A 13544-nucleotide genomic window follows, 5' to 3' on the forward strand; every position below is an offset into this window, starting at 1 on the left:
TAATATAATTTTTTTCAGGTCAAAAAAGATGACTTACTGGTTATCGGCATAATAAATCTCTGCTTTGATACTATTGACCACAATCTTTATCATACGTCGACAAAGGATCCATTTTAGTTGAGTTTTTATTCGTAACTAAAAACGCATACGAACACATGAAAAATAAGGTCGCTTGGATCGCCCTAATCAGTTGTGTAGTGCTGGTGTCTAATCAACAGAAGTAACAGTCACCAAATAATAACAAATAATAATAATAAAAATAATAATACACTTGTTGGAGTAGAAATAACTTTTGGGGCCAATTAGTCTGGCCCAGCTGTGAGTTACCAGTGTGTAACTATGGCCTGTGCTTTGAAAACCACTAAATTTGGTAATCTATTTATTTATATTTCAAAATACTGTCAATAAATTTCTTCTGTACATAAACAATAATCTCAAAATTTTAAATTTCATTAACAATATTCAGCATTCATAATCTCACACTCAATATTGCAACACTTTTTTATCATTTCACATTCAACTTTCCTTATTAAAATCATCAGTTCATTATTTTATTAATCATAGTATATTTATATCGCTCAATATTATGTAACAGTTCAAAGTACACCGAAGTGTTCCATATAATTATAATTTTATGAAAATATAAACAGACAATTGTTTTTTAATTGTAGCAAATAATTAATTATTTTTATTAAACAGTCAAACAAATTCAGCAATTGTCCAAAAGATCATTTTCGGATTCATCGTTTCCTAAAATTACAACTCATTACACAGTAGTACCACGTGAAAGTGATCCAAGATGGAAAGGTAATATTTGAATAGTCATTTTATTATTAACCTAAGGCCAATAAACATGAAGAAAATAACTAATTATAATTTCCAGGCGTAAATATGGAGAGATTTGTCGACGAAACAGACATTCTGATAATCGGCGGAGGTCCAGCTGGACTGTCAGCAGCTATTAGAGCTAAAAAACTAGCCGAGGAGTCGGGACGTGATTTACGCGTGACATTAATCGAAAAAGCTGGCACTGTTGGCAGTCATATACTCAGTGGCGCTTGCATTGATCCAGTTGCTCTGAATGAATTAATTCCGAACTGGCAGGAACTCGGTGCACCTCTAAAAACACCAGTTACTGAGGATAAATTTGCATTGCTAACAGAGAAGGGCCGCATACCTATTCCCATTATCAAAGGAATGCCCATGTACAATCACGGCAACTACATCGTCAGGTAAATAAAACACTCAGAGCTGTTGAGAAGCAAAAATAATCCCAGCAAATTTATTGTTCTTTGAGTAATAAATAATTAATTATGATAATTTATTGTTTATGTAGATTAGGACACGTTGTGTCGTGGCTGGGAGAGCAAGCGGAGGCAGCAGGTGTTGAATTATACGCTGGGTATGCAGGCTCTGAAGTTTTATATCACCAAGACGGCTCGGTAAAGGGTGTAGCGACTAATGACGTTGGTATAGCTAAAGATGGCTCGCCCAAAGAGACATTTGAACGTGGGATGGAGCTTCACGCCAAGTGTACGATCTTCGCTGAAGGCTGTCACGGGCATCTGACTAAACAGGTGTCGCGCAAATTAAATTTACGGTCAGATTGCGAGCCACAGAGCTATGGGATCGGTCTCAAAGAGGTAATCCAATCTAAAAACAACCAAACTATCGGCTATTTCGATATCTAATCCTATAAGCGAGTGACGGAGATATTTTATATATTTTTTCTTTCTTTTTTGACTTTATTTTATCACATTTGTCTTAGCTGTCTGGATTGTTTCGGTTGTCTCGGTCGCGTCAGTGTCTACTAAATGCCGGTGATTAATGTGCTTGTAGGTATGGGAAATAAATCCAGAAAAACATCGCCCTGGTGCAGTTGAACACACCGTTGGTTGGCCGCTAGATAAAAACACATACGGTGGATCCTTTTTGTATCATTTGAAGGACGAGACGCCATTAGTTGCTGTTGGATTCGTCGTGGGGTTGGACTATAGTAATCCATACTTGCATCCATTTAAAGAATTCCAGAGATTTAAACAGCATCCGGCTATTCGTCCGACCTTCGAAGGTGGAAAGAGGTATTAAAGTTTAACTTAACTTATTTACTGTAAATTGAATGACTTTGTTGATAATTAAATTATAAACCACTAAAGGACACTTAAAAATTAAATAGAATAGCGTACGGAGCACGAGCACTAGTGGAAGGCGGTTTCCAAAGCATACCGAAGCTTCAATTCCCGGGCGGGTGTTTAGTTGGCTGCACTGCGGGATTTCTCAATGTACCCAAGATCAAGGGCGTACATAATGCCATGAAAAGCGGGATGCTGGCTGCCGAGAGTGCCGTGGAAGCGATAATTGAGGCAGAGACCAGCACTTCGGCTACTAGTGGTCTCGAACCCAAGACTTATACAGATAAAATAAAAAACAGTTGGATTTGGAGTGAGCTAAAGGCTGTGAGGAATTTCCGACCCAGCTTTCACTCTAGCTTGGGATTATACGGAGGTCTGATGTACGGAGGATTCTCTATGCTAATGAGGGGCAAAGAGCCATGGACGCTGTCACACGGTGGTGCTGATCATACTAAATTGAAACCAGCGTCTCAGTGTACGCCTATTGAATACCCAAAACCTGATAATCAAGTGTCATTTGATTTACTGTCGTCTGTTGCACTTACTGGAACTAATCATGAACCTGATCAACCTCCTCATTTAACTCTACTCGACGACACTGTGCCGGTTAAAAATAATCTCGCTATCTACGATGGACCTGAGGGACGTTTTTGTCCTGCCGGTAAGTAAAATTATGTCTCCAGTTACCTTTTTTACTTTTATTTTTATTCATCAACTTTACTCATCGTATTCCTTGTCATCGTCGTATTTTTAGTTGACGTTGACTTGACGATGTCATTTTCTCGACCATTCGACCTCTTACTTTGCTCTGGATCTTCAATTTAAATTCGTGCCCTCGAGCGTGATTTAAATTAGCACTTTAATGAGTTGTTTTTGTAGGGAAAAAAATTAAAAAGAAAAAAGGGCAAAGGTTAAAGTGACCCCACTAACTTGATAGCAGTGGTTATGGTGATTTTTTATACGTCAGATCTTTCTCATTTAAATTCCGGTAAAAAAAAACATAAATGGAGTGAATACGAAAAATTTTGATGACCAAGTTTTTCTACAGTATGATGATAAGTCGGATTTACGGGGACGTCAATTAACGAGCATTCAAGAAATTCATTTTTTTTTTCCTTATTTTAAAAAATTTTTTACTAGACGTACATGAATTGAGTCAAGTAATTTTCTATTCGAGTGAAACTGTTATACTTGAACAATCATTTATTTTTCTTGGGGGGTTGAAACGAAGAGAAACAAAAATTTAGGATGAAAGAGTTAAAAAAGGGAGAGAAAGAGAAAGAAAGCTGTACTAACCAGTCAGTTTTATCGTTCCCATTAATCACTCTGTCGATAGCCGTTTATTCGCGCGAATAGAATCACCGGTAGTCAGTCGATTGCTCGCGACAGTTCGAGGTATTATTCCAGAGACAGATTGTTCGACGTTTAGAATTGCTTCTCGTAAATCAATTGTTTTTAAAAATAAAATCATCCGAGATAAAAAAAACGTTTACTAAAAATTATACTCCTAAATTTAACGTGTAACCATTTTTTTTAAATTTCTCTTTCGATGATAAAAAATATATATTAGTTACAATAAATAGAAGCATGGCGTTTAGTTTTATTTTTTTTGTCAATAAAATTAAATCAAAAAATTCACAACTATTTTTTAAATTAATATTTTTATTTTTTGAATTTTTTCAATTTCTAAATTGAATTTTGTGCAGTCACCCGGGAATCAATTCTCTTTATTTATTTTTCTATTTATTATCACACAATACCCATAGGATTTTACGTACAGAATGACGTTTGATAAAAATTTACAGATAAAAAATATATATAAAAATATAAATATGAAAAATAAATAAAGTAATTCCATATAAAAATAAATAAAAAAAATATTTAAATTAAAATTCGTATGAAGTCATGCATAAATTACGGATAAGTAAATAAACTTTACGCTGTAATTACGTAATTAGCCGGGATCCAAAGCATTAGTATGGCGGCTTTAGAAAGTATAATAAGAACACGGAAGAAAAGAAAAAATAACATTAAAAAAAAAGTTTAAATAAGTAAATAAACTGCAAGAGTTGAAGAGACGTGGAAAATCGTAGACAAAGCTGCGTTATAATGCTTTGTGGTTAAAATTCGTATTGTTACACTTACCTTACACACTGTTTTTCTTTTTTATCTGAATCTGCTGGAGAAACGAGTCTTTCTCATACGAAAGAGAAGACACGAAAGAAAAGTCTCTCACCGCATGTGTCTCTTTGTGACTCATTATCATATGATGTGAACTAAAAAAATAGAAAAAAATAATAGAAAACGAAACGAAAAAAGGAAAACGTCTCGAGTGTACGTTTGCATACACGTTTGCGGACAATAAAGGCGTGACATTTTGCAATTGCAAAGCTTTTCGACTTGGATAAGACCACCGGGAGACTTGCAAACGAGCAAAATCCTCTTAATGTTTCAAAGTCTACAAGTTTCTCTTTGGGCTTTTGTACCCCATATATATATGTATATATAGATATTATACATATACACATATTATAATATATATCATACGTACAAATATATTTTACCTTAGGCCTTTATTAACCCTCATACTTTATGTCCTGGATAAAAGGAACTAACTTTAAACCCATCACAACTCTGAATAGATTTATTTTCGTAAAAAAAGAAAAAAAAAAAACAGAAAAGAAAAACGAAATTTATTATAAACAGAATACGAAATAATTAATTTTTCTAAATCAATTATATTTTTTGACGAATCACCGGCAGTCTGATGGAAAAAAGAAAATAAATAACGAAAAAAAGCGACTAAAGAGATGTGACAATGGCAATAAATCGCACCGACTACTAACTCGATCCGTCGCTACCCAATACGGTTGTACGTATTCGGTAGAAAATGTACGCGGAGCGACAATTTATTCCATAAAATCCCATGGGGCTGAGTGAGATAGTGTACTGGGAGTAAAGAGAGCTTACAGAGAGAGTGCAGAGAAAAGCGAACCCTCGGAAGTTTCTCGATTCGCTTCCTCCTTACCGTTTATTTTATATTTTTTTATTTTTTCCTCTTATTCCTCTTTCCTTTACTTTCGCTTTGCTTAGCTTTCTTTTTTCCTCAGTCGTACTCTTTCTCACGACGGCTCTTTGTCTCTTTGGCTTTCTATATCCTCTTTTACATCCTGTCTCTCTTGGATTCGCTATCATCCTCCCTCGCGTTCGGTTTTAGTATTCGTCCGGGTAATCGTCCTTTTCTGTTCGCGCCGGGAGTATCGACCGGTGTGTCCTTGAACCTGTGAGTGGCCCGGACGAACCCCGCACGGCTAGACGACCCCGGACCAAGTAAAAGCACCAACCCCTCACATCTTTACTACCATCATAAGACTTATCCACACTCGTACTGATCATCTTCTTTTACTTCTTCTTCTTCTTCTTCTTCTTCTTCTTCTGATTCTTATTCTATTTCTACTCTTCTACTTCTTGGATTTCTTGGTCTTATGGTAAGTGGATCTTGGTATTGGTTATGATCTTCCCCATCTTACTACTGTTCTTGATCTCCTTCAGCTTTTTCCTTCGTACCCTTTCTTCCTTTCCAATCTTATACTCTTCGATACGATTTCTAGTAAGTTAATTGCTTTAACGTCTGAGAATCCAGTACGACGGTAGAATATTTTAAGGATTTAAACTTTTTCTATGCCTCTTCTGTAATTTCACACGATACTCACTTACAACCGCATTTAATTTCAATCCAACTCGATTTTCCAATCATACGCGACTTGAAAGACTATGCGGCTGGTAATTAGATTTATATTTTATCTCGCGGCGATTAATAACAAACCGAAAAAAAAAATATCTATATATTTTATTTAATTGATGTAATTTAAATAGACTTGAAGGGGAAACACGAGGTTTGTTTGCGAATATACGAGCGCTGAGGAATTATATAAATGAAAAAAATATAGATATAGATATAATAATAAATTGTTGGATAATTTTCAGTCGAGAAATCAGTGGATTTAAACCTCAACAATTTCGTGGTGCTCTATTCTATTTTGCTCATCGAGCAAAATTCTCGAAACTCTTGTACCCACAAATCACTGGCACGCGAGAGGAAGAAAGGGATGAAAATTACTGTGGATCGCTTGCAACCCGTTATTGTGTTCCATTGTTACCGTGCCAGACGACGCGATCACTCTTCCATTTCTCTTTAACTTTTTTTACTTTTTCAATGAAACTTTTATTTTTATTTACGATAAAAAAATGCGTCAATTGGTTGACCCATCAGCCCAAGAACTTCACGCTTCGTCAACTTTTTTAATATTCTTCGTTCGATAAAAAGAAACAAAAAAAAAAAGAAGAAATTACAGCTCATTTTTTTTTTATGTTTAATTTTCTAAATATTTTTTCGATATAAATTTTTATTCATTTTTTAAATTTATTCCACTGCAATAAACCTCAAGAATTTAATATTTTTGAATGGAAAACTTTGAGTATCAAAATATTTAACTTTAATAATTATTAGGGTGTGTGAATTGAGTTCGAATTTCAAATCGAATAATTTGACTTTACGAATTATTCGAAAAGTTTTGAATTATTCGATTCGAAGTTCGAGTTCGAATTCGAAAAGCGGGAGTGAATTCGGAGTGATTATGGATTCTATTCAAATTTGAATTCACTCTGTCACTCGGGATTTCGGAGTTTTTTAAAAAAATTACTTCGCATACAGAGCAAATTCGGAGTTTATCTTTTTACTGGAGTGATTTCGGAGTGAATTAAACAAAATGTTAAAATAAACTCCCTCTTGAAGTAAATTTTACTCCGGTGGGATCAAATAAATAAACAGTCATCTGCTCCGAATTCACTCCGGGTTTAATCCGCGTTCACTTCGCAAATTTTTACAGTGTATTTGCACACCCCTAATAATTATTTATTGATTATTTAATTGATAACAAATAAGTACTTCCGCATTAGGCATATTGTATTTCCTTTTGGTGTTATTTGATCGTGACATGAATGCGCCGGGTCTTTGTAAATTCGGTCGTTATACTATACTCCACAGTCGAGAGTCGATAACCCAAGTATACATAGTCAGCTCACACCCTCAATTCGAGGAAACGACGTCTCGTCTCGTCTCGTCTGGCAGCGCTAAGAGGTAAAGGTGCGGCATAAGGAAACAACCCTCAGGGTATGCTTTTCTCTTGCGATGTCGCTCGTTTCTATTGGCGTCTGTATTAAAGGAAAAGGCAGCAGCACAGCCACCGAGCTTTAACGTAAATGTTAAAGGTGTGGTTGTAAAGAAATAGAGAAAAAAAGTATAAGTAAAGACACGGTAACATGAAAAGACGGAGCTCTTAGATAGGGAGAGATAGAGAGGTTCAAGGAAGTCAGTTCGATCCTTAAGACTATCAAAATAAAATATAAAAAAAAAGGTCCGTGAGAATAAATTTGTTTTTTATCAGTTACTGGTCTCTCACCGAGACAATGTGTGGGGGTGTGTGTGCTTTTGCGTGAGAATAGGAGTGAGAGTCTTGAGTGTAAAATGTTCAAGAGTCTTGAGTACAGAATGTGTTCTCATCTAGAATCTAGAGTGTGTGGAAAGGAGAATGTGAAAAAGAATGGAGGATAAAAGTGCAAAAGTGTGAATACCAAAGAGATGACTGTACTTGGTAAATTGTTATTCACTTGGTTGACACTTTAGAAGAGACGTGAGAGTGCCAGTAATTCGAAAAATTCATACTGCTAAAGTGTATAAATAAAAATATAAAAATATACAAACTTACGTATAGACATAAAGTTTGTGTGTATTATGGAAAATAGAAGGGGTAAACAGGTATGAAAATAAATTTACTTGGAAAATTTATTTTAAATTGGTTGCTAGACACTTTACTCTCACGAGGGGATGCATGAAGAGAGGGAGAGAGAGGGTATGGTTGAATGGTTGAGTGAAATGGAGGAGGGAGAGATACAGAGATGGTAGTGGAGATAGAGAGAGAGTTTACAGTCTGGACGTTAGTGTCTACTGGGAGTGAATTAGGTACTCGTGGGAGTCAGACGTGCATACCAGGTACCGCGAACTCCGGTCAGCCATGAATAGTGAATGCAATCGAGAGTTAGTCAGACTCTCAATGTACTCGTTCTACTGTAACTACATAGATACACTAGTACTACTAAATTGTACAATAAAACATTGAGCATCATCTGCGGGGAACTACCGTTTGATATATTGATGTCACGTTAATGGTCTTGAGGTTTATATTAATAATAACAATTAATTACATTTATTTATTTTAATTTTATAGTTCAATTGTATTTTCGATACTGATAGAAATAATTGCTATTGAAAAATGTAAAAGAAAAAAATAAATCAACAGAATTTTAATTATTTTTTTAAATTTTGAATTGTTGATGTGAAATCTCTGCAGATCAGTCGGATTTATTTATAAAATATATGAAAAGTCATAAATAAATAATGAGATAAAAAAATATCAAAGGTGAAATAGTATAAATTATAAAAATAGTGATCCCCATGAAATCTCGTCTTATCTACAGTAACCTTTAGCACACGTTTTAGATAAACCGCAGTTTGAAGGTAAGACATTCAACGACAACGGCATAGCAGTAAAACGTTCATCCGTGCGCGTCTGTCACTGAGCTTAAGAAGCTTAGACGATCCATTGCGGATGTACGACTAAGACCGGACGATACAAATGGAGTGAACACCGCCAAGACCATACAATATCCCTTCAGCTCTTTCCCCTTTTCCTCGGCGTCCTCTTCAACTCTTCATCTCTCTGTGCTTTCCCTCCTTCACCTCCCGTCTACTTTTCTTTTTGCCCCTTTGCTCCTTATTTCGTAGAGACAGGAGATTGCATTTTCTCCGTGGGAAATAAAGTAGCACGGCTTATTTCCTCGAGAGCTTTATCTGATCTTTGCTTCGTGTATTTTTACTTTGAAATAATAACAGGAGAATACCTATTTCGGTACTTCTGCTCAAAGTAACAAAAGCGCACTACAAAAAGAAAATGGATGAAAAAAATATTAAAATAGAATAGAGAATAGAGAAAAAATTTCAGGTTCATTTAATTTTTAACTTCACTACCACTGCAAGAAATAAGAAAAAAAGTTAAAAACATTTTACTAATAAGCCGTTTTTTTTATTCATAACGACTTATTACTTTAAAAACATATCTTATTCTCTACAAAACATTCATGTTTCTTACCCTGCTCTTTCAATTTGTCTCTACGTCTTTATGTACACAGGCCGAGTTGAACCTCGAGCTGAACTACGTTAGAGGTAAAAGTAGAAGTAGGATAAAAAAATTCACCTTAAACACGCAAGAGCTTTCAGTTAAATTTTATCTCGTTGAATTTTCAATTCATGAGAGGAAGATAAAAAGTAAAAACAGACTGCGAAATAATAAATAAAGAAATAGAAAAATAAAAGAAATAAAGAGTTGGACTTGGATACTGACGATTAATTTCATTTGCTTTCTTATTCTGCTCAAGTATTTTTTTTTTGTTTTTATAACGCGTTTACTACAGTACACGTTGCGAGAGTAAGTTAAGAGAAAATTCAAGAAAATTACGTGGTTAACAGAACGTGATGGTTAAAATGAGAATGTTGAAGAAATAACAGGATTGTTGAAAGTTAAAGAAAATGACGTTTGAAAAATTTTATATCATACTTTTGTACAGTATTAAGTTGGTAAAATAGATTGTATGATTGTAATAATTTATTGTTAAATATTTTTTTTTATTATTACACAACACTGAGAGAAAAAATGACTTTTACAAATATTGTATTTTCTAACTAGAAATTATGCTATTGAAAATTTTCAATTCAATATATTTTTGGGGTAAAAATTAGAATATTTCATTTAAAATCATTTTCTTAGTCGAACAAACCTAAGTTCAACTCTGGATCCGCTGATCTATTTTTTTAGAATGGTCTAAATAAATTTGAATTTCCTTCTGCCAAGAAATAGTATATTGTGTGACAAGGGATGAAAGAAAATGATTTCAGACCAGAGTGAAGTTGGCTGACGTCACCCGCAGTCTGAATTCGTGTTTTATCCTGAGTTACACACTCGATTTTTTATGATTACCTGCATTGAAACTTAAAGTTCTAGTGTCAGCAGTGAAAATTAAGCAGAAACTATAAATACTATTTATTGCTTACGCTAATTTTTATAAATTTAATCACAGATCGAACTGTCATTTGCGTAAACAAAATTAATGGTCTGAAATTACTATTAAACAAATAAGTATTAGAGTTTAAATTGCGAAAGCCTTCAGTCTAGGGTAGATACATTTTCCACCATACCTGCATCGAGAGTTTAAATTCCTGCCTTGTTTAAGGGGAAGAAATTTGTTTTTTTTTTTTCGTTTATGAGAAAACAAATGATAAAAATTAGCGCATGCGCTTTTCTTTTCATAAACAGAGACTAAAATTTAAACTTCAGGTGCAAACCTAGTGAAAAATTGTATACACCCCATGGAAGAAGGTCGGACCTCAAAGCCTTCTGCTCGGGTAGATGAAGCAATTTTATTTCTGCCCGCTGACGGCATTTACAATTTATGCGTTTGCTGGTATTCATTCGCGACATTGGACTGAAATTATCTTCTTTTGACTGGCTGTAGAGACACTGAGACTAAGTTTTGATACAGGTATCATGAAAAGTATTATTTATTTTAAATATCAAATTAATAAAGTAATAATTTTTATTGATTTACTATCTAAGAAAATATTGTTTTGAAAAAAGTTATTTATTTTTTTTTTCAGTAAAAGATTATATTTATTATTATTGTTGTTATTTATGTTTAATTTTGTTTCACGTGTTTGTTGTTATTGTGTAGGAGTATATGAGTACGTACCATTGGAAAGTGGCGATGGCCTGAGGCTACAGATCAACGCTACCAATTGTATACACTGCAAGACATGTGATATTAAGGACCCGAGTCAGAACATCAACTGGGTGGTGCCTGAGGGTGGAGGTGGACCTGCTTACAACGGCATGTGAGAACTCGACATCATTTTTCTTAAATTCTTCCTCTATTCTTTATATTATATATCTATTTACTCTACTTTTTATTACTATTACTGTCCATTTATTATTTTTTACGTCTTTCATTATATTATTGACAATAATATTTTATAATATAATGATAATTATTAAAATAATCGGGCTGGTTTCAAAAAGCTTTAATTAAAAATATATTGATTAATCAAAGACTTATTTGAGGATTTAAATATTTTATTTAATATAATTAAATTTTAATAAATTGTTAATTACTTTTAATTTAATATGAAAAATTATTATTTGTTGGATTAATTTTTTAAATTTTAATTTCGTAAAATATTGATAATTAAAAGCTCATTGAATATTTGGAATTTAATTAATTAATCAATTAATTAAGATACAAAAGAACAATTCGCGATTTCATTGAATTTTTTTTTGATCATTTACAATTTCGTTACTAATGATAAGTATTTTATTTTTTTAATGAAAATTAAATTAGTTTTTAATTATGATGTGCAAGCCAATCAATGCAAGACTGTAGTAAAAAAAATGATATAAATTCAATGTATGAAATATCTTTTAAATTAAATCATGTGACGGTAATGTGCCTTGAATGTATGAAAACATATTTTTTTAATACCATTTATGTAAATAAATTAACAAAGTTAATAAAAAAAAGTTTTATATTCAAAAAATTTTTTATTAATAAGACTTTTAATTTAATTTTTTAGTTTCTGTTTACTTACTATTTTTTTCTGCTCTTTATATAGTTACGTAAATTAATCGTAACATGTAATATTTGAAGTTTGTTAATTGAATAAATTCACACAAGATTTAACGTACAAGGTAGACAAGAGCTAGCGAGTATTCAATTTATTTTCATCAATAATTTCTATCCGCTTTGGTTAATAAATGTATTCCATTTAAAATCTACCTAGCGCTGAGATAGTACCGTCGAGTGGTGGTTGAAATCAAGTACACAAAAGTTTTCCCAGCTTTTAAGCTCCTTTAAATATAATATTTCTCGTATACCTCAAATATTTTGAAAACACATTCATAAATCCACTTATCCTTTTTTTTTTCAAAGATTAATTATTTAATAATAATAATCAACGCAATATAAATATTTTTAATAAAATATAATATTTATTAAAAATTATTTAAAATTTATAAATTTAGCTTGTAACATTAATAATAATAATAATGATAATAATAATAATAATAATAATAATAATAATAATAATGATAATAATAATAATAATGATAATAATAATAATAATAATAATAATAATAATAATAATAATAATAATAATAATAATAATAATAATAATCATGTTAAATGTAGATAGAAAGATATTTATTTTCGATGTATAGATAATTACAACCTTTTGAATTTCAACTTTTATTTCATATATTTTTCATTTATTTATTAGTTCTTAAACATATATGTGAAATGTGATTTATCTTTACGTAAATCACTTGAAAGAAAATTTAACTTTATTAAATTTTTTTCCACCTTTTTTAGGGAGTATCCCATTTTGCTCGCAAAAAATGAAAATTTTTTAACGGCAGCTGAAATTTATTTTTTTTACTTTGAATATCAGAAAAAAAAACGTATTTGAAGCATTTGAGTTCTTAAAAACTTACTATTTCTTCAAGTATCCCGTTTCGCCCCTCCCTACCCTAATGATGATAACAATAATAATAGAAATAATATTAAATAAATAAATATATGTTATCCTAATCATCGGAGAGAAGTATATTAGAATTAATAGTAATAATTATATCGAGGAAATTATGTCATATAATGATCGAGCACATTGTAAATAATCGCACAACAAAAATCAATTTTTTGTATCAATTTTTTTTGCGACTGGACTAATATTATTAGATAAAAAATAATAAACCATTTAATAAAACACTTACATTATTATCTCCACTTAAAAAATGTAGATTTTCTCGCGTTGATTTTATCCTTTATCATGGATGACCGGTCGCTAAAGCCCCGGACGTACTAGGTCGGATCCTTCGAGTAATGACGTCAATCAAAGCAACATTGTTACTTTACAGGCAGCTATATGCTAGCTCGGATGCTTGTACATTGGCCAGATATAAATAGAGGGCGGCTTATTGGATAACACGAGTAGTTCAACTCGAACTACTTAAAGTCGTTACACTGGCAATTACATCAACTATCAACAGCTAAAGATTTAACGAGTGGCAGGAGTGTCTTGACAATAATGTGGACAGACTTAAGATGCGTTATAAATTATAACTTATAACAAATAAAAGACCGCAAATTAATGATACTTTATATGTATCATGTATTTAATAAAATAAAATAAAAATTACAGTAACAAAGAAAGAGAATTAAATTTTAGGGTGCGTCATTGCTAACGTAATT

The 13544-nt window shown here is 32.4% G+C and overlaps 1 protein-coding gene across 1 annotated transcript; it reads left to right on the plus strand.

Moving 5' to 3' along the window:
- Positions 1 to 169: 169 nt before the first annotated feature.
- Positions 170 to 11810, plus strand: LOC103580137 (electron transfer flavoprotein-ubiquinone oxidoreductase, mitochondrial). The gene is made up of 7 exons (XM_014440692.2): positions 170 to 370; positions 700 to 807; positions 884 to 1232; positions 1337 to 1643; positions 1840 to 2081; positions 2177 to 2793; positions 10977 to 11810. Exons 1-7 carry the CDS (start codon positions 340 to 342, stop codon positions 11138 to 11140), a joined length of 1818 nt encoding a protein of 605 aa, XP_014296178.1. The 5' UTR covers positions 170 to 339; the 3' UTR covers positions 11141 to 11810.
- The last annotated feature ends 1734 nt before the right edge of the window (positions 11811 to 13544 follow it).

The sequence above is a fragment of the Microplitis demolitor genome, chromosome 1 (assembly GCF_026212275.2).
Source record: "Microplitis demolitor isolate Queensland-Clemson2020A chromosome 1, iyMicDemo2.1a, whole genome shotgun sequence".
NCBI lineage: Eukaryota > Metazoa > Arthropoda > Insecta > Hymenoptera > Braconidae > Microplitis > Microplitis demolitor.